Genomic DNA, 22,608 nt, shown 5'->3' on the forward strand with positions numbered 1-22,608 from the left:
TCTACATTTATCGACATAGAACAGAAACAGTAACAGATACGAACTAGCGGTTTTGTACAGTCGGTTCGGCGTCTTAAGAGAACATTTTTTATCACCTGCAAAACTCTACTGACACGGGGGGCCGCGGTTGCTCAGTGGTAGAGCGTTCACCTCTGGTGCTTGGGGTCCAGGGTTCAAACCCTGCTCCCGCCACGTGAACTTTGTGGTGGACAAATACCGTGTGCATGGGTTTTCTCGGGGTTTTCCCGTTTCCTCCCACTTTCTTCATTCCACCATTTCTTTCATTTCTAATAATCACCGTCTCCTTTAGCCTAACCGGCATAATCGTGGGACGTAAAACTTAAAGATTTCGTTTCATTTTTCTACTGACACGTGTAAGACCAGAAATGAATAAAATTCCAGTACTTCCAGTTTCAATTATGATTTTCAAAGGGTGAAAACGGTAAATTATTTTGAGCGGTTTTCTGCAGTCGATTCAGTGTCGTAAGAATAGGCTCTACCTCCTGCATTAACTCTCTATTCAAACCGGAAATGGTAGAAATCAACCGTTTCCGGTTTTAACCTTGATCGACATATAACTGAAAAAAAGTAACATAATGATAATCTGATTTATGCAATCGGTTCAGGATCTTAAGAGAACATACCATTACTACCGACAACACTGTGCTGAAACCGGAAGTGGTTAAAATTTACTAGTACTTCTGGTTTCAATATTGATTTTCATAGAGAAAACACGGTAAGGGATGTCAAGAAACGGTTTTTGACACAGATTTAACGTTCGAAGTATGAGTTTGACCTTCACTTTTATGTATCTGTTGAAACCCGAAGTGGTGAAAATCTACGATTTTTCGGTTACAATACTGATTGCATAATGGATAAAACGGAATTAGGTAGTTACAGGTAGTTTTTTTATATGAATTTTGTACCCAGATTATGTTGTATCTCTGATTTTATTCATCTAGTGCAACCAGAAGTGGTAGACATCAACTACCATTTTCAGAAATCAAAAACAGGAAGATAGAGCGAGTGATGGTTTTCAGTATGGCTTCAACATTCGGAAAACAGGTTCTATCTTTGATCTTATCCCTCTAGTGTAACTAGTAGTTATGGATGTTCTACTTCAAGTTTGAGAATTGAATTCGCATAGTTTGGAAGTCTACTTAGTTTCACACTGTAAAACGAAACTCATTTTTTTTAAATACAGGGTAAGCCGAAGGTCCCACTTCCCCCTGTGTATGTTATGAATACGTATGTTGGTGGAACTGAAGTGATATTTTATTTCAGAGAGTCTGTGTACGCTGTGATTTTATAACAGAATGATTCGCTTCTAGGTACGATGTAAAATTCTGCGTAGCATTGCAACCTGTTTCAAAAAACCTTTTCATTGCATTATTGTTTGTTTGAAGGAAGGGGGGAGGCTTGTAAACTTGCAGCAAAATTCCTTTCGATATGTCGTTGATTTGCCTGTGTAGGGTTGCTTATGAGGTGTGATGCTCTTTACAATCCGTTCCTCCACGATATGCGGTGACTCATTGGCCATGGATCCCACTATCTGTAGAAACAATAAAATACATTAAACACAACAATGAGAGGTTCTTGCAATGAAACATATAACAATTAGATGTATCTACACGTACAGGATGGTTGTTTATTTTTCACTGTGTAGGCGTAGTGAGACTTTCAGCTCACTCTGTAGATTGAAACTTTAAATTTGTAAGTATGCCGTCATTCGTATATGATACTAATTATATACTGAAAAATGGTTGCATATTGGGAAACCTTTAACTTTTTAACATAGATCTGTTTTATTATAGAATGCCAAGTAGCATTTTATGTTTCTTATTTGTTCATTCATTCATATATTTTCTTTAGAGTAATCAGTTCCTTAGTTTAGCCTTTAATTGTAAGTTTCAGCTACAATCCTAACTTTGTTAAAGTTTAGTTAGATATTCAATATACATTTTTTCCTATTTATATTGTGACTATCCATTCTGTTTGTTGCTTGTTGTCATTTCTAAATATATTTGAACCTTTGTATAAATGATGTAAGGCTTTTGATTTTTTTAAACTAAATTTTAAAGGAAATGCAATGCCCCTATGATTAGATCATTTTAAAATATATAAATGGACTTGTGAAATGTCAAAGTTACTCTCGTGCAATGAATAAATGAAAAAATTAAGTGTGTTTCAATTTAAAAAAAAAAAAAAGTTACATTACTCTTAAAAATTGGGCTGGTTTCAGAAGATCTCTTAAGCTGTCCATGTTTCTATATATCAGGACATTTTACGAGGATCATTGAATGGCTAAATTATCTTGTAAGCTGATATATACGAAAGTTACGATGTATTTTAAAGAGAAGAAAAGAAGTGATGCAAATAGAATCGAAGGACAATTGGTTCTGATCATTGTATGCTATGTTGTAATATCTATCAATAAAAATGTACTTTACAGAGTTCTGTATTTCATTATTGATGTTTTTTATTTATTTAAATGGCAACTTTACCATTTCTATTTCTGTCATCTAGTATTAGGAAAAGAAAACGTTTAAAAGAGGCTTTCATTTGAATCGTTACATATTTGTTTGAGTTGTATAATGTATGTTAGTTTATATAATAAATGCATACAATTTCCGAGATATATCAATTCCTTTGATACAATTAGGCTCTTTAATATTTTTCAATGCAAATGCAGTACAATATTAGGATCACTAATAAGATCTCATATCAGAAGTAAACTCGATACTAGTATGTAACTGAGAAATGTCAAACTCACCCTTCAGAAGTGCAGGATCCAACTTTAGAACGTTTCAGAACCAATTGAGTCTATCATCTGACAAAAGGAATATAAGGAAGATCGAAGTATAGATAAAAATAATACAATGTTTAATGTATTGTATTGTTTTTATACAATCTACACTGCCTTTCCCATTGGTATAATAACTATATCGTACGCCTCTAGTGCATGTGATCCCGGGTTTGATTCCCGGTAGGAGAACATTGAACACATTACTGTGGTTCAGATTCCGCCTTCAGCTGTAGGTCCACATCTCATATAGCCTCGGTGCTAAAACGGGACGATAAGCTTCAATAAATAAACAAACAAACATAAGATATATCCTCTATAGTATATCCTCAATATACTTTCGCACTCCTTTTTTTCTTTTTGAAGGGTTCCCAAATCATAGTTGTTTAGTATGTTCCAACTTTTGTCCAAGTTTAACTTGGAGTGTGTATATATATTCGATATTATTTTCTAATTTTAGTAAATGTTTGGTTTCTTTAGATCATGATGATCGTTGTTCGTTAAATTCTATGATAGTTCTGAAATGGGATATTCATTACTGTAGTCTCTCCTTTTTTTCTTGTATTAATATTTGACAAATTATACATAATTTAAAGTATTTAATTCAGTATGCAATCAAACTATAATTATTCTGTACCTTCGTATGTAGTGTATTCAATACAAATTCTTAGCCATATCCTTTACTTTAGCTCCCTAATTTCCACATGCTCTTTTTCGAACCACACAAAACAGAATTGGCCAGTTTAGCCCTGCTATACCGGCCTTGCCTAATTATGTTAGATAAACAAGTAGCATCTGCCTTTGGGTAGAACACTCAGACAAGGCAAGAGTAATCGATATTATCGCGTGCCAAATATTCTATTGACTATTTTCTAGAAACATTGTGTTCGCTGAGATTTAATGTTGTCTTTCATATACTGAATAATTGTTATAAATGAACTGTATGGCTCCTATTGTCTAAAGTTCAGGGGATTTAATTATCTTCGATATCAATATTAATTTATTAATAGCCGGACTACTTAGTGATTCAAGTAATAGATAAAACGTTCTAAAAGTGTGGGATTTTGATACACAGAGGCTTTAAGTTACATTATGATTCTGTATTTAGAGCTTCTTATTGATTTTAAGAAAAAGAAAAAAAACTACAGTTCATATAGTGTATTTTCGCGACACGTTGAAACAGGTCTCGAAGATTATTGAATCCCTATTTAATCTAGAATTTAAGTGAATTAACTAAGTAAATTGAGGGTACCCGAAAAGATTATTTAAAACATTGGTCCAGTTTCACAAGCATCAATAATACACTATTCTTGATTTGTAATTCTTGTTCTTCTCCTTCTTCTTACTATTATATCGAACTTTTCTTTCAGAACTATTTCTTTGAAATTAATTTAGTGCACTTAATATACTTTTTTTCTGTTTTTATTTCCAGCTTTGCAGTATCACCTGATATTACACGGAAGACTATCGGAAGAGTAGGAAAACGATATGGTTGCACATGGTGTCCGAAAAGTTTCTCTGAACCGTCAAAACTTGCAGTTCATGTTCGGAAACACACCGGAGAGAAACCATTCTCGTGTTCCATTTGTAATAGAAGCTTCAGCGTACTTTCCAACATGAGAGCTCATATGAAAGTACATTCTATAGATAAGCCTTTCTATTGCAGGTTTTGTAGTAGATCATTTGCCACGGAGAAGAAATTGCAAGATCATTCTCTTATTCATGATTTATAGATTTTGAAAAGAAACAAATTATTGTTAAACATAATACGGTAAATTTCTTCTTATTTGTGAATTACGTTTTCTGCAAGCTGTACTTATAACATTAATCGTGAAAACATTTGTTTGAATATAATAAATTGTTCGTGATAAAGTACAATTGCGTATTTCTTAAAAAATAATATTTGATTTAACTTGAATATTATATACAGGGTGTTAATGAACTATAACGACAAACTTTAAGAGGTGATTCCTCACATCAAAATAAGAGGAAAAGTTCATATGGACCTATGGCGAAAAGTCCAGAGTTTCAGAGCTAGGACTGTCCAAAATCGCGAAAAGTCCAAATTTCAAGGGACTCTATTTCGAATTGGAGAGACTGTGGATGATGGTCCTTATGAGCATAAAGGAAGTCACACATACAAAATCCAAAAATGCATATTTCATTAATGTTTAATGGGTGTACAGATTATTACCTGCAGGGTGAAATTCCCAGACATGCCATCAAATGAATTTTGAGATATGCTCTGACTTTATACTTAGTCCAAAGTAGGCAAACGATAAGCCTTGATAACAGTGAACGCGGAATCCTTTGGCGCGATGTCGGAAGTATGAGGATTGTCGTACTCGACAAAACGCACGGTGAGATGTTTTCTTTCACGCTTATAAGTGAAGAAATCTTGAAATATACCGTGACGAAATACGTATCATTACACGTTTTTCCGAACACAAAGAAACATGGAGCTGCCGGTTCCTAACACTTTCGCCTTCCGTCCGAAGCACTGGATGTCCATTATTGTCAAGGTTTACCTCCTGCCTACTTTAGACCCTTCTTGAAATTAGAGTATATCTGAAAACTCTGTTGAAAACATATCTGAGAATTGCACCCTGTAGGGAATATCCTGTACACCTATTGGGAATTGATGAAATAAGTACTTTTGTATTGTGTATGCGTGGCTTCCTTTACGCTGATAAGAACCACCATCCACAGTTTCTGGAATTCGAAGTAGGGCCTATTGAAATTTAGCTTTTTCGCGATTTTGGACAGTCGTAGTTCTGAAACTCTGGACTTTTCGCCATAGGTCCATATGAACTTTTTCTCTTATTTTCGTGTGAGAAATCACCTCTTACAGCTTGTCAGTATAGTTCATTAACATCCTGTACACAGGGTCTGTATTTCAAGTAATGAAATAAATCCCGAAAAAAATTATTACAGATATAGCTACAAATCTTTAGTAGTCTTCAAAGTATGCTCCCTGAAAGTCAGCAACTGGAACAGCCTTCAGAGCACGCTTTGACAGCATCCAGGGTTCTGTGATGGTGTCCTTTGAGGGCTTTCTTTCACTCTGGGAAAGAGGAAAAGTCTGCAGGGGCAAAGTTGGGGCTGTAGGGAGGCTGAGGAATAGAGGTGATGCCAATTTTCTTCAAGTACTCTGTAACCATGTAGCAGGTGTGACATGGCGCATTGTCACGATGGAGCTTTTAACCGACGACAATTTCTGGTCGCACTCGGTTGACCCGTCTCTTCAATTTTTTAACACTTCCACATAGAAGACGCCATTGATTGTCTGTCCTTCAGGCACAAATTCCGAGTGGACCACACCTTCCTCGTCGAAAAACACAATCAGCAATGCTTTGATTCTGGACTTGGACATGCAAACGTTTTTGTCGAGGCGACTGCAGAGTGTGCCATTCGGTGCTCTGTCGTTTTGTTTCGAAGTTGTACTCGAATTTCCAACTTTCATGTCCGGTAAGACATTGTCCAAACACTGAGGGTTTTCTTCAATGCGTTCCAAAAGATCTTTCGAAACGGTCTCACGATTTTGAATTTGCTTGTTCGTCAAAACTTTCGGGACGAGCTTGGAGCAATTCTTCCTCATCTCAAAATCCTTGGTGATGATTTTGTGAACAACCATTTTATCAATTCTTAGCGTATCCGCGATAAAAAGAACACTTAAACGCCGGTCCGAGTTCAGCAAATCTCGCACACATTGTTCGTTTTCTCTGGTTCTTGAGGTTGACGGGCGACCTGCGCGAGGTTCGTCCTCTACGCTCTTCCGGCCTTCTTTGAACATTTTGTGCCATCTGAAAACTTGAGCTTGTGATAAACTTTCACTGCCATACGCTTGCCGAATCATTTCCAAAGTTGATGCACCAGATTTTCCCAGGCGAACACAAAATTTGATTTTGTAACGCTGTTCAGTGTTTTGCTGCATTTTGCCCTTGCATACACTTCTTTGCAAACGTCCATGCCGCGCGTGATCATGCCTCAATGGAAGCCAGCAGGCAACTGCCCCTTGTAGCACTTTCAAGATCAAACTCCACTACCGACTCCAACCGGTCCCTGCGCGCTCTGACGTATATTCGCGTCAGGTCAAAAATATTCTCATTACTTCAAATACAGACGCTGTATATACTAAACTATGATTAAAATCCACTCAACACACAATAGTTTGACCATGATGCGCACCTTGCATACACTTCTTTGCAAACGTCCATGCCGCGCGTGATCATGCCTCAACGGAAGCCAGCAGGCAACTGCCCCTTGTAGCACTTTCAAGATCAAACTCCACTACCGACTCCAACCGGTCCCTGCGCGCTCTGACGTATATTCGCGTCAGGTCAAAAATATTCTCATTACTTCAAATACAGACGCTGTATATACTAAACTATGATTAAAATCCACCCAACACACAATAGTTTGACCATGATGCGCAATGAAAACTGTTATGCACCCTCGTTGCTTCACCATCTTTGTTTAACAGATTGATTACCATGGGACCCAGAAATATGTCTCTAGTACTTCCTTTCATAAGGCCGCGATACCGTTCTGTAAATTACAGTTTAACTGTGATACCCGTGTACGTGTCTCGTGTCTTCATATTGTTGATTTACTTTCCGTAGCTACGATATTTCAAATCGATCTCAAGTTTCAGTTTAGTGCAATGTTTTGAAGTTTTGTTGTTTTGTAACACCTAATGTCAACAAACACAAGTACTGGTATACAGCGCCATATCTTTACACTATCTTCTCTTGACAGGTGATCTGTTAAGGGAAGGAAGCTCCTTTGTGGCTAAGCGGTTAGCGTACACACTTTTGGCGTGTGAGACCCGGGTTCGATTCCCGGCAAAAAGTCATGTGATTCGGATTCCACGTTAATCAGTAAGTCCCGTCTCATATAGCCTCGCGCTGCAAAGGACGTTCAACTCAAAATCAACTCATCAACTCAGCTGCCAAAGGAAGAAGAATTACGCGTTTTAAATCAAACAGAGCATTCTATTTACCTCGGCTACTTTCAGTAAGACTTTAAAGAACGAATAAAGTAAAATTTTGTTTATTTAAAACAACACAGTGTTATTTAAGCACACACCATTTTCTTCGTTTTCAGATGTGCTATAATAAAATCTTTAGCCACTCGTTAGTACTGAAGTAACCGAATTTCAGCTAATGTTCATTCAAATGGGTGAACACTAACCAGAGGAGTGGAACACTGTGGTTCAGTGGTAGAGTGCTCGACTCTGGTGCGACGAGTTTCTGGCTTGATCCCAAACAAGTGAATTCATGGTGGCAACATTATGTCCATGAGTTTTTCTCGAAGTTTTCCCGTTGTTTCACACATTTTCGTCTCACCAATTTATATTTCACAATTATTTACATGCAGTAATCATCTCTCTCTTTTAGCGTAATGGGCATAGGAGTGAGACGTTAAACTGTACATTTCATTTCATTATTTTCACTAACCTGAAGTGCGAAATATATGTGTTGGGAAAGTTAGATACTTTAATAATAGGTATTTTTTATGCTGAAAATTCGGTATGATCTTCGGTCCAGTTGTACTTTTTCATTATTCATGGAATATTCTCCGAGTTACACTCTCCCCTCCCTGAAAAAATACTGTACAACTTCATGTTACTCAATTGCTGGGAAATTATTATTTTCAAACGTTCCACTTCAAAGAAAAATTTAAATGCAAGCCTTCGCCTGACTTTACTAATGTTAATGTTACTTTATTTGTTGCGAATATATTATAAATGTCTACAATTTAAAATCATTCTGTGTAAAAAAAAAAAAAAAAAAAAATCTTTGAGTTTTACGTCCCACGGTTATGCCGGTTAGGCTAAAGGAGACGGTGATGATGAGTAATGAATGAAATGGTGGAATGAAGAAAGTGGGAGGAAACGGGAGAACCCCGAGGAAACCCACGCACACGGTATTTGTCCACCACAAAGATCACTTGGCGGGGACTGCGATCGAACCCGGGACCCCAAGCACCAGAGGTGAACACTCTACCACTGAGCCACCGCAGCCCATCATTCTTTGTGTATATCCTGTTTTTCAACGTAATCAGCAACAACTCTAGTATGGAACAACTTGTTTTTTAAGGTGTACATTGTCAAATAGTTATATTTTCTGTGTGTTACTGATAAAAGCCTGAAATATTACATAAAAATAGTACGGTACGACAAAATAATTTTATTAACTTGTATAATTGAATACTTGTATTAGGTGATAAAAAGGACAATTTTTGTATGTGATATCACCATTCAGTTCCAAGGAACGATAGTAAAACCTCATTATCTCATTCAAGTGTAGTAGGATACAACGATCCTTCGAACACCAAGCCACGTATTCGCTAGTAATAATGATGATGATGATGATAAAGAAATAGTCGAAAACGTTTTTCAGTCAGTGATTCTTGTAACAGTGGATAAAAGTCAGTGACTTTTATTCAATTAATAAACTGTTCGTTACTGATTCGCCGCAAATAAAGATAATAAGCAAGAAAATTTAACCGAAACCGAGCCGAGATCCTTTTGAATGGAATAAGCCTGAATGAAGTAATGTCTTTAGAATTATGAAATATATTCTGTAAAATATAAGTGATAAAGAAATGGTTACGTCTCGCTCACTGAACTTCACTATCTGGGTCACTATCAATGATTGTGGCAACACTGTTAGTTTGAGGAAGAAAGATGGCAGCCACCTTGCTTTTTAGCAGATAGTTTTCTAAATTTCAGGTATCAATTTTCTGAAAAGGATGGGCATATGGGCCTGTTTATTTTTGTGATATGCGGACTATTCGCAAAGCCATTTTTAGCATTGTATTCCTACGCTAAAGTGAACCGGAATTCGATTATGTCAAAATTTAATTGGAAACTATGCATGACTGTTCCTTTGAACCAAGACTCCCCGAGTACAGAAATTTTAAATTAGATCAAACGATAACCGGATGTAGTTCTACAAAGTAAATAGCCAAACTAAGAAAAAGAATGAGTCTTCTCAACCACAGAATTATCCGTTTTATTCAAAACAGTATTAGTGTTTATAGAGGAGGGAATATGCTTTTCTTTCTGTACGACTGATACTTTTAAATTGTGTGAATAAGAGAGCTTGCGGTCGAGGGAAACAAAGAATGCATGTTCTAGCCCAAAAAGAGGCGTTTGAAAGTCATCGTGTGATGTCACTTACCCTCTGAATAAAATAAAAATGCACGTGTTAAACACACCAAGTGTGAGATAAATCACCTGAAGGATTCACTGGTGTAATCATAAGAATTTGTAAAATCTCTTCTGGTGATTGCCTCGACATCGAGACTTCTATTCCCCAGCGGAAAATGCCTCTCATGACGCTCTATGGTTGTATTAGCCGGCAGTTCAGGAAGTGTTTACTTACGTATAAGAAATATAAGAAATTACATAGAAAGTTAATCTTTTTTTATTTATGATGTCGGACTCTGAAGTGGCTGATCAAAGACTTTAACCATGGCATTGGCCACGGGTATGCCTTGCCCGACATTATAAAAATTTTATGATTTATTATACGATAGTTTGGGTAATAGTGGTGGAGAAAGACGATATCTATTCCTTGGTTTTCTGCATAACTAGCTCAAGATGACTTGGTTTCCACAAATGACAAAGAACGATTATTCACTCCCATATTCGTCATTTCCTTACCTTCTTTCTACCATCTTTTCGGAAGTAAGCAGCTTATAAAAGTGGAGACCTTGGTCTGGAAGATTCTTGATGCACCGAACTGCTGCTGTGCAGCAGAGGTAGGCTTGGATATGTGTTAGGCACTCAGAGGTGGTGAACGACAGCGGTTTTCGTCGTGGATCGTGGACTTAGAATATTTTTCAATATTGGTTTCGGAGATAGTGTTTGAAGTATTGGATGATAGAGAGTTTCTTTCAGCTCACCAAGGCCAGTTGGATCGATTCAATCGGCCACCTTTGGCTGAGGCTAACCGTAACATCGCTCCTGCGTAAGCCTACCTCGTAACCGTAAAACCAGTACGCAGATAGCCAACGATAAGCAACACTGCATACGCCGAGTGGCTGCATTTACTTCCGTCAAGATTAGTTGGTTCTCCCCAAGCTTCTATTACTTCGGCTTCGATAAATTGTTTTCTATTTCGATTTTATCTTATTTTATGAAAACGTGAGTTTTTTTGAAACACTATTAAAATTTCTTCCACTTTTCATCACACAGTCAACTTAATGCATTTGTCTTCGCAACCCCGTACATGGATCTGCGACTTTGTGATCGGGCTCTCTCAGCCATACGCCACACTTCGGAATATTCAATAAAAATGATTTATGAATCAAGGTCAAGTAGAAGTAAATAATATGATTAGTGGAGCAATTCATTGTAGTTTTTTTGTGTTTTATTTCAAGTTTCTATAAATTAATAAGTTTTATGACACACAAAAAGAATGAAAAAGAGACTGACTTAACCGGGACTCGAACCCGGAGCCTCCGGCATACCGTGCCGATGCGTTAGTCACCACGTCACCCAGTCCTCTTCCCACAACAGCCACTTACTCTCTCACTCTCGAAGTTGGTTCTCTACAATCGGACCATGTGGGTTGTACCACAGACCACTGCTGTGCTTGGACAATCCTGTGACCATATACCAAGCATCTTACGACGGTTGTAATTTCATATACTGTATATTAATGAAAGAATAAACAGACAATTTTTTACACATACCAGATCCTCTGTAGATGTGAATCCCCGGGTTCGAGTTCCGGTCCAGTCTGTCACCTTTTCATTTTTTGTGTGTTATAGAATTGACATCTGCTTCATTTGTTTTCAATTTCACTTAACCTTTCTACTCAATGTCACATATTGACATTGAGAATAATTTTAAGGTCTGATCTCATGAGAGTACCCATCTCTGTTCCTGACACTCCTTTTTCATTCCTATAAATTGTTATCTTACTTGAAACTTGATAACTGAAGAATTTTTAAATAGTGATTCGATAAATTGGACACTTTCAGGGATTTAAATTACACTAGTTAACAAAGGTTTTGTTACATAAAAGGAAATACCTGTTCTTAAAGGAACTTTTTGCGCTGAATTCGAATATGCACTCGGTTTTACTCCACCACGTACGATTTTCCCGTAACAGAGGGATTTTCGGGAAAATCCCTCAAAAATTTCCCTTTTCGTTTATTTTACACCCCAAGATCTTGTCCCCTTGCATATACTAACATAGAAATTATACCTAAGTATACTTTGATTCATATTTAACAAACCCTCCAAGTTTCGTAATAATCGCTTTATTCTTTCTAGAGAAATAAATATGTTTGTATGTATACTGTGTGTATTGTTTTTTGCACCTTATAGTAATGCTTTCAGATCTCTTAAGTTGAGGTAAAACGTTTTGCTTTATTACCACAAACACATATATAAAATATAATACAATATAATTTACAAGTGTGACAATTTACAATAAACAATAATACAAATGTACCAAAAGGTCATGAAAAGACAATCAAAACTATCACAATATATGAAACTTCCATTGGATTACAAAAAGGTACACTACTTCCTTCTTTTGTAAGAAATGTTGCATTCTCTAACAAGACCCCAACAATAGTCCCCCATCATTGAAGGACCCCATCGTCCCCGGTACCTTTTCTCCATTGCCATTATATCTTGGTGGAATCTTTCCCCCTGTTCGTCGCTGAGAGCACCTAGGTTAGCAGGAAAGAAGCTGAGATGGGAGTGCAAAAAGTGGATTTTTAAAGAAATCCTACAACCCAACTCTTTGTATTTCTGTATCATGCCCTGTACGATTTCTGTGTAACTCTCAGCTTTGTTATTGCCCAGAAAGTTGCGCACAACACTCTTAAATGCTGTCCAGGCAGCTAGCTCAGCACTGTTTAACTTGCTGTCAAAGCTATCATCAAGCATTAATTTCCTAATTTGGGGACCAATAAACACTCCCGCTGAAATCTTAGCATCACTCACGTTAGGGAACTTATCTCGCAAATACTTGAAACCTTCACCAGATGTGTCCATGGCTTTGACAAAGTTTTTCATAAGTCCTAACTTGATATGAAGTGGCGGTAGTAATATCTTATTAGGATCTACCAAAGGAGCGTATTTGACGTTGCATTCTCCAGGTACGTAATTCACTCTAGGTTCCCATTCCTTCACTTCATAATGTTTGTCATCAGCTCGGCTATCCCATAAACATAAAAAACATTGGTACTTCGTGTAACCGCACTGCAGTCCTAATAAAATACCAACTACCTTGAGATCACAACATATTTGCCAACAATGGTCCTTGTAATTTATAAGATTTAGCAAAGTTGACATGGTGTCATAAGATTCCTTAATCTTCACTGAGTGCGCAAGTGGTATAGAAGGTTTTTTATTTCCATTATGTAAAAGGACAGCTTTAAGGCTGACCTTTGACGCGTCGATAAATAACCTCCATTCTTTTGGAACGTAAGGAACTCCTAGCTCCGCCATCAACCCATTTATATCCGTACATACGCACACATTATCTTGCATTGAGAAATAGCTTGAAAATTGAACATGCCTTTTCCTGTACACTGATATGTTCGTTTCTGCATCCAATAAGTTCCACTGCTGGAGCCTTGATCCCAGAAGTTCCGCCTCTTGTTTTGTCAGGTGCAAATCACGGACTAGGTCATTAAGTTCACATTACCGGATGAAATGTGGCTCGCGAACACAGTCAGGGATGAACGTTGGATCCTTGGATGTACATGTTGATGTCGATGGTTCATCAAGGTCATGATCATCATCAGAGTCTTTTGGCCATATCTCTTCCCAGTTGGTAGGGGGCTCGGGAAGTGGAAGTTCATCCCCGTGCGGAATAGGTCTAATTGCGGATTTAACGTTGGGATAACTTATTGTGTATTTGCTTTTTTTAGAATGTCCCTTAACTACTGTGAGACAAAAATAACAATCATCCAGATGGTTGGTGGGTTCTCTCCACACCATTGGTACAGCAAATTTCATGAACCTCCGTTTCCCTTTGGCCCATGCAAGTAAAGTGACGTAGCACGACGCACAAATTATGTTTGATAACATAACATAACATTTGATAACAAATATTGATAACCATTTCATGAACAAAACGAAAAAACTTGGAGAATTGTATATATATGTATTAAGATATACATATACTGTACGTTTAAAAAAAATATACGTTGGAAGTACATTCTATTTTTATACACGTTTCTAATTTACAGAGAGCAATACAAGTGTGTTGTTGACTATTGTAAATATTCATTTTTATGTCTGTGTTTGTAGTAATAAAGCAAATCGTTTTTACCCCAACTCAGGAGATCTGAAAGCATTACTATCAGGTGCAATAAAGAGTGCACACAGTATACATACAAATATATTTATTTCTCTAGAAAGAACAAAGCGATTTTTACGAAACTTTTAGGGTTTATTAAATATAAATCAAGGTATACTTAGGTATAATTTCTATGTTACTATATGTAAGGGGACAGGAGCTAGGCGAATAAAATATCTGAAAAAGGGAAATTTTTTGAGGGAATTTCCCGAAAATCCCTCTGTTACGGGAAAACTGTACGTGATGGAGAGAAACCGAGGATATTCGAATTCAGCGCAAAAAGTTCCTTTAAGATCAGGTGATTTTTCTTATGTAACAAACAAAAAGTTTACATTTGTTAACTAGTGTTATCGCATGTTTATACTAACCTTTTTGATTCAATGAATCGACATTTTGAATACTTTAGCGAATGTATAACCAAAGAGCCCTAAATTGTATTATGGAGTAAGATCTTTACATGCTTTTAGCATCAACATCAGTGGAAGTTTTTAATTTATATACAAAGTATCATATTTAAAAAGAGAAAAGAAACTATTATGTAGGAAGTTTTAATAATCTTATACCTTCCTGAATAAGTCCTCACATAATATATATATATATACAAAATGCGTTACTTCATATATAAATTAAAAATCTCCACTGATGTGTAATCTTAGTGCATGATATAATTTAAACCTTTTTGGTCCTTGAAAATGGATTCTCGTTAAATTACCTGAAATTTATTTTGTAAATTTCTATCTTTCAAAATATATCCCATGTTTCTTATTAGTCACTTTTCTATTTTTTTGTTACATTTTGATATTACATTTTTCTTAGTTTTTGTAATATTTTTTAATATACAGCCATATAAATAATTTTGTAGAGTAATTTTATGTTTGTTTTTATATTATTATTATCTCTAGTGGACTTCAGTATTAATAATTAACCTTAAAATGTTTGCTATAGAATTCATTTATTAACGAAGTCATTGTGCACAAAACACATTAAAGCAAATAAAGTATAGATCAGCCAATGTCTATAATAAATAATTAATTCTGTTCATTAGTTTAATTTGCGCTCGTACTTTTGTACTGTTTCCACTAATATGCCGTTATGTAATATCTAAAAACTTTTCATTCTTTTCCAGCTTCTCTTCGACCATTAACAGTTCGTCTATAACTTCAGTCAGCACATTGAAAAAGCATGCGTGTACTTCATGTCCCAGAGCTTTCTACACGAAAGCTGATCTACAGAGGCATGTACGAACACATACTGGGGAGAAGCCATTCAAGTGTTCACACTGTTCTAAAAGCTTCAGACAAGGAAGTCATCTAAAGCTTCATCTAAGGGTTCACACAGGAGAAAAACCCTTTGTGTGTCCTGTGTGTAGCAAACGATTTTCTCAAAAGGGTAATTTGGTGATTCATGTATTGAGTCATAAAATGAATAAACATTCTTAGCAATATATTCGGTACAATGAAATAGTGGTATTTGAGCAATCAGTAAACATTTTCTTATCTTTGAATGTTATTTTTCTAAATCTATATTACATAAAAATGTAGGCTGTCGTTCTTTTACACATGGGATTACCTATTCAAGTATTGAAAATCTTGTTAATATAATAATTAAATATATATATATATATATATAATTTTCTTTCTGTTTTTATATGTTAATTGTACATATATTGTATTGTTCATATGTTATTTGAAGGATCAAAATAATTATTGTATTCAGAAATTTGGATTATGTTCCAAGGGTGTCGTTCATACGTATTAGTAAGAACTAAATTTTGAAAACATATTTGCTGTATTATATTTTAGAAAAAGCTCAGAATATAAATGTTTCACTTTGCTTATGAAGGGAGACAAAATGCAAATTGGAAATGGCCATATCAATATAATGTTGAGAAATAAAAGTGATCTGTAAAAAGAAACAAATGCCTTTTCTTCTTTAGTATTTTCCTGAACTACTCATTTTATTTCTTCTGTTATTCAACTGATCCTATAAAGAATGTTCAAGTAATTGTATTATTTAACTTGAATATTCGCCTTTTTTTCCTTTCTAAAATGTTCTATTCCTAACTGTACAGAAGCAAATTAACAGTTTATATCCCATGTTGGGATATGATGGTAATTACTTCCGCCCGTTACGAGTACTTCTGTTTGACATAATAGCGTGGACATTAAAAAAGGAAGTTTACAATGAAATATATCATTCCAATTCTCAGTTGACTTGTTCTGATGATGATGGTGATGGTGATTATTATTATTATTATCTATAAAACTTCAGTGGTTAATTTTCCCTCAAACTATTTGTGTCATTATGTATCATTAACAAAATAAAAATAAACGGATAAACGTTACTTAAGATTATTAAGGGGGCAAGTCAAAGAGTGTTTGTTTACATGCGTGATTATTTACCCTTGGGTATATATTACTGCATTATATTAATTTCTTTTTTAGAAAACAACCTTTTTTGTTTAAAAGAATATATATTCTTCAGAAATGTAGTCTGCTATGTTTTAAAGTCAACAGATATTACTATTAAAGAGTACGTAGTAAAAAGATTCATAAAGCACATAAATCCTTTCACAAACTCAAGCTACAGATCATCTTCTGTTACATTATAACTGGATCCCTAAGTTTTATCAGCTTGCTTCATATAACAAAGTATTTCATTCAATGATCGGAAGAAGACAGATCAAAAATGTATTTCACGGATGATGAAAGAAACTTTTTATGGTTTTGTTTATAAAGCTGATTATATGTATCATCTGAATTTTAATTATAAACTGTTTATAGCAGTTATTATTATTATTATTATTATTATTATTATTATTATTATTATTATTATTATTATTATTATTATTATTATTATTATTATTATAAGTTGCTAATTTATAAAAGGCTTGTGGGATACTCAGCTTGTAAAAATTTGCGAATTCTCTTAGTATTTTACTAATTAATCTGGTGAAAGTCATGTATGTACTTGTATTTTGAAGTAGATAAAAAATTTAAAATAGCCTATAAACTTAAATAATTAGAATTGAAAACATGTATATTATTTGGTTTCTATACTGTCAGACTTACATTGCTAACATATTTTATGCTACTAAGAGCATCTAAAACATTTCATTTTTCGTGGATAGTGCTGCTTCATAGGCCAACTCCCGGTCCTAACTTTGTCCTAGCGCGATCTACTATTGTACTGAAGTTATATATAAATTCATCAGCATTTTAATTAATTCACATATCGTTAACAACACCTGTGTCCACCAATAAAAACAAAGATATCTCTGCCACACTTACTAAATGTTAGCTGTCAATATTCCGTTCTCGTCATTTAGCTTCCTGCTTTTACATAGTAACTTCTTGAAAATTTCAACTATGTGTTTCTTAAAAGTACAGAATATTTGAGGTGAAATATGGAAGAAGCGAAGTATATTCTTTGTTAATACATGATTTCGACTAGTAATTGTTTCCTTTCGGTGATAAAGTAATTGTGAATAAAGAATTTAATGAAATACATTGGTATGTGTAGTTTGCATGAAATAACTTTGACAGAACGTCCTATGACTTAAGTATAGTCCATAATATGTCATGGCTGTGTGGTACTTTGTCATATATTTTAAAGGTTCTATCAAACATTTGCTAGTTGCAACTTTGTTTTAATCAATAATGGTGCGACTCAATGACAGTAAAGTATATTCTGATTATATATGATAAACGATACACTGATGAAATTATGAGATCCTTTCTAGTTTCTGTGATTGTTATATACCAGGGGTTTTCAAACTTTTTGCAGTTGAGGCTTCCCTCAACCACAAAGTCTAAACGCGCCTCCCCTGTCAAAAATGAAATGTATCAACAACATAAATGCATGTGTCCCTAAAAGAAAGACTATTACTATTATAAACTATGTTTCATTTCTTAATCACTAATGAAAATATCTCATTAACACAGGTGATCTACATTGTACACACTGACTACACCTTTTAATGTTATTATCCGGTGTTAATAATTATAAATTTTGGTAAGTCAGTTATTTATGTTAGAATTGAAAAATACGAGCAGAGAGGGAATTTAAATAATAACAATCGGCACATTTAAATGTTGAACAAAATCAATAGGATATATGAGCTTGTTTTGAGTCACATTTTTTTAAATCTCAGCATACAGTTTGAAATGGCAAGATGCATCTCTTTCTGGAGATTTATTTAAAAAAAATTAAATAAAATTCAAGAATCGTACCAAAAATAATAACATAAAATTAAGAAAAAGAAAAATTTAGGCGTCGTGGGAAATTTCAAAGACATTTAAGAAGACACTATTTTCTACAGAGATAAAAGTAGACGATCGTTAGTGGCCATCTAACAAGCATTATATATCTTTAAGCCAAAGAGGAAAAGGTCATCCCTGATCGCATCTCACATGTGGAACAGAGGTAATATACAAAGGCTTAGTCCAATATGTATTACTAAAAAAGGAGGATGCAGACTTAAGTATGTGTATTGCATTATAAATATATTCCTTTGTAGGATCTTTTAAAGTCTCGCGCCTCCCCTGACAACCTTCGGCGCCGCCCCACGGGGGCGCGCCTCACAGTTTGAAAACCCCTGTTATATACTATATATATATAATGTGAAATCAATGCTCTCATTTTTTCTTTTTTATGATTTAATTGCAAGTGGCATTTTGCTTTTATTATGACCTCTTTCCTCTTACAAAGACACAATAATTTTGCAGTGTAGATAAAAGTACAGCATGCACTTAGTTGTGCGATCTAACAAGACGTGCACGCTGTAAGGTTAAAATCCACAATGTTTCCTCGTGTATGAACATCTGATTTGGGACGCGTGCGATTAGGTCAAAACCAGCAGTTCCTTTTTTTTTTTTTTTTTTTTTTTTTTGTGTGTGTGTGTGTGTGTGTGTGTGTGTGTGTGTGTGTGTGTGTGTGTGCGCGCAACTCAAATGTACCATTCTCTCCCCTCCCACCGAAAATAGAAAAAGGTAGTAGAGCAGACCAAAGTTGGTTGTGATAAAACGAAGATAACTTGATTTGTAAACTAAACTTTATTCAATGTAGCGTTCTGAAAAGCAGTATTATAGTGTAACTAAAGTTCGATTGCGCTGTTTCCAATTAAAGATTATCTCCCTCCCCTCCCAAAAGAAAGAAATCATTGGCGCAATTTGCCTCTGGACACTCATAGTCAAAACAGTAATATAAAAGAATATGCGAAGTTCCAAAGCTGCTTACACTTTTTCTGGAGTGAATTTAGCAACATAGGAGGATGGAGAGATTGGTAACGTAGAAGCCTAGAGGGTAACTTATATCTGGTAGCCCTGGTGCATATTCCTTTAAATTTTGTACTTGAATTCGCAATTACTTGAATTAGCAATTACTTGGTGCTGTAATTAAAGAGACAATATTGTTCCACAGTTCCACAATGCATCAAATTGCAAATAAATTTAGTTAATATTGTTCATGATATAGTGTTATAAGTATTCCGTTTTTTTTTTTTTTTTCATTTAAAAATGGGATAAATTCCAATATTAATTGTCTCACGAGAGAAACTAACAATTTATCTTTCAAATTTTACTTGCAGTTCCATCTCATCTGCCAGTATCCCACAACATGAGAATACTTCGACCGAAATTGAATTTAGTGAACAATTCCAAAGAAATTATGTGTGCAATTTATGCAAGAAGAGTTTTTGGACTCCAAATTGTCTGAAAAGGCATCTTTCAACTCACACCAGCGAAAGGCCATTTTCATGTAGTATTTGTTTGAAAAGTTTCAAGCAAAAGGGAAATCTAAATGTTCACATGCGTGCTCATAGTGGCTTTAAGCCTTTCACCTGTGCTATTTGCTCCAGAAAGTTCACCAGGAAAAGTAGTTTAAATGCACACATGTTAATCCACAGGGAAAGGAAATTTTACTGTACAGTTTGTTCCAAAAGTTTTGAATCTGAAGAAAAGTTTAAAATGCATATGATGTTTCATGGAATTGGAGATTAGAAAAATCTAAAGAACTAAAATTATGATTTAAGGTGTAATATTGGTACCATAAATTGTAATATTTTTTAAATAATAATAAAAAAAGAAAAGAGAAAATAAACTTTGTCTTACTGTAATAGAAAGTACTCTGTTAAACCGGATTTCAAATGATTACAATTAATGATACCTTTTTCACCCGTAAATTTTCATTATCTAGCTACAGAGTGCTCCGAGTAGTCATACCGTTAAAGTGCCTGTCTTTGTTGCATGTGGTCCATAGTCCTATTCCCTGTTGAAAAATAAAATATTTAGTGTTGAGGCATTTATGGAGCTACTAGAACACAGTATAGCAAATTCTGAGTTACAAAAATTAGAAATGTAGTTATAGGTTCCAATATGCTGATCACGCATCATCCAACTGAAAGCAATCTGGCAGCGCTCGGTAAAAATACTTGCGTATTATACACATTACAATATGTTGCAAGTTCGGGAACTGGTAAGCGAGAATTGATATGCGTATGATAAAATACGTATTGTGTTATTATGAAGGGAACGAAGTAGCGAAACTTCTTGTTTGTAAATTAAAAATATAATTTAAATGAGAAGATTTGTTTTATTATTTATTTATTTATTTATTTGTGCACACAATCATAGTCAACGTCTTGCGAATAAAAATAGGAAAATAAACACACTGCTGAACAAGACTGCACTTACTTAATATAAAAACACATTTACCCGTGACGTTTCGATCTTCTAGCCAAGAGTGTACGTCTGATGAGGATCTTGGCTAGAAGATCGAAACATCACGTGTAAATGTGTTTTTATATTAAATAAGTGCAGTCTTGTTCAGCAGTGTGTTTATTTTTCTTATTTGTGCAACTCCACAGTATCTGGGCCCAGTTACAGTCTTGTCCATAAAATGTTCTATAATTTATACTTTTAAAGAAAGCAATATACTTATGTATATTTTAAGTTCAATATAATTGTTTATATATATATATATATATATATATATATATATATATATATATATATATATATATGGCCTCCGATATCCCAAAATATCTTTAAGTCAAACCCTGTCAACTGTACAGTATAAACCATTCATTCTCCGCATGGGAGACTTAAAATGGGTATTTGTTCTCGCCCTCTTGTATTAAAAGTATTATACTCTTGGATTTTCTACTCTTCTTTTCTCTAATAGAACATTATGATTAAAACATAAAGTTAGAGAAGAACGCAATTTTATTTTGCCTCTTCAATGTTGTACCAAGATATTTGTTGTTGTTGTTGTTGTTGTTGTTGTTGTTGTTATTATTATTATTATTATTATTATTATTATTATTATTATTATTATTATTATTATTATTATTATTATTATTATTATTATTATTATATCAGAAACATCATATCTACAGAATGATGAGAGAAGAGAAATAAATGCATTTTTGCTTAAAATTTAAGAACCTAAGTTTTTGTGCCTTAAGTTGCTGTAAATTTACAGCAAAAGTCGTCGGATCTCTCTGCCTTATTTGTATATTAATATATTTTTTCTCTAAAATTCTAAATGATGCAATTACAACTGCTTCCTTCAAAATGTAATTGGACAAAATACTAGTTATGATTTTTTTTTTTTTAAATTCTTGAACTGTTCAACTAAGTTCTGATTACTTACTTATATTTTTTTATTCTATTCAGTAATTATTCAAAAAGCTCCTTGCTCTTAATTATATCTAATAATCTCAAAAACTTTAAACTATACCTATTTCTTTTAAACATAACATTCATTCCAGATTTACAATCTAAATAGAATCAACAACAGATCATTTATATGAAAATATTTGATGGAAAACTACGTTCAAAGAAGGTATGTGCAGTTTTTTCAAACATAGCATGCCCTGCTACCTAACATTAAGAGCATTATGATTTTTGCCGGAGGATCAGCGAATATATAACTTGAAGAGTGAATTGAAGTTTTCACTGCAAATAATATAATTGAAGGAGTTCAAGCGTACTAAGCATTGACGTGTTTTCAGTTTAGTGGTTTACCATGTTTTCATAACAGCATTTGTTTAAAAGTCGCATCCTGAGAATTCGTGTTTTGATATAAGTTTTTAAGGAGAATTTCAAAGAAATGAAGAACATATGCCTTCGTGCGCTGCAATTCTATATATTTTTAAGTATATAGGGTTTCTGAAGTTCAAATGGATGTTCATGCTTTCTATATGTACAAAACTCTGTGACGTACCTTTTTGTATTATTTTATACTTATGTTGTCATAAAATTCAAGACTCTTCATAAGCTTCACAAAATGAATTACATTATTCTGAATTCTTAAAAATAATTAAATCCAAAGTAAATGTAGTTTATCCTTTGTGAATGCCATTATAAATTTAAGGATAACCACACGCTTTTCTATTATTTATTTACTTACGGTAAGTGAAACTTAGTAGTGCATTGTGCGTCCCATAGAAATAGTAATGGCAGCATT

At 34.4% G+C, this 22,608-nt stretch overlaps 1 protein-coding gene across 14 annotated transcripts in view; it reads left to right on the forward strand.

Annotated features, from left to right (window-relative positions):
* The window catches only part of LOC145680652 (uncharacterized), a 407,115-nt gene that overhangs the window by 272,677 nt on the left and 111,830 nt on the right, over window positions 1-22,608 (forward strand). The window contains exon 4 of one of the 14 annotated variants that reach the window (XM_081751374.1): window positions 19,727-20,153. The exons of 10 other annotated variants lie outside the window; for them this stretch is intronic. In XM_081751374.1, the coding sequence (XP_081607500.1) occupies window positions 19,727-20,138 (412 nt within the window). In that variant the 3' untranslated portion in view covers window positions 20,139-20,153. Of the gene's footprint in view, window positions 1-4,235; window positions 4,559-15,265; window positions 15,684-19,726; window positions 20,154-22,608 lie in introns of those variants that run through there. 3 more of the 14 variants (XM_081751401.1, XM_081751405.1, XM_081751415.1) reach the window with 3 other exon arrangements.

Source organism: Thermobia domestica, chromosome 3 (assembly GCF_964235325.1).
Source record: "Thermobia domestica chromosome 3, izTheDome1.hap1.1, whole genome shotgun sequence".
NCBI lineage: Eukaryota > Metazoa > Arthropoda > Insecta > Zygentoma > Lepismatidae > Thermobia > Thermobia domestica.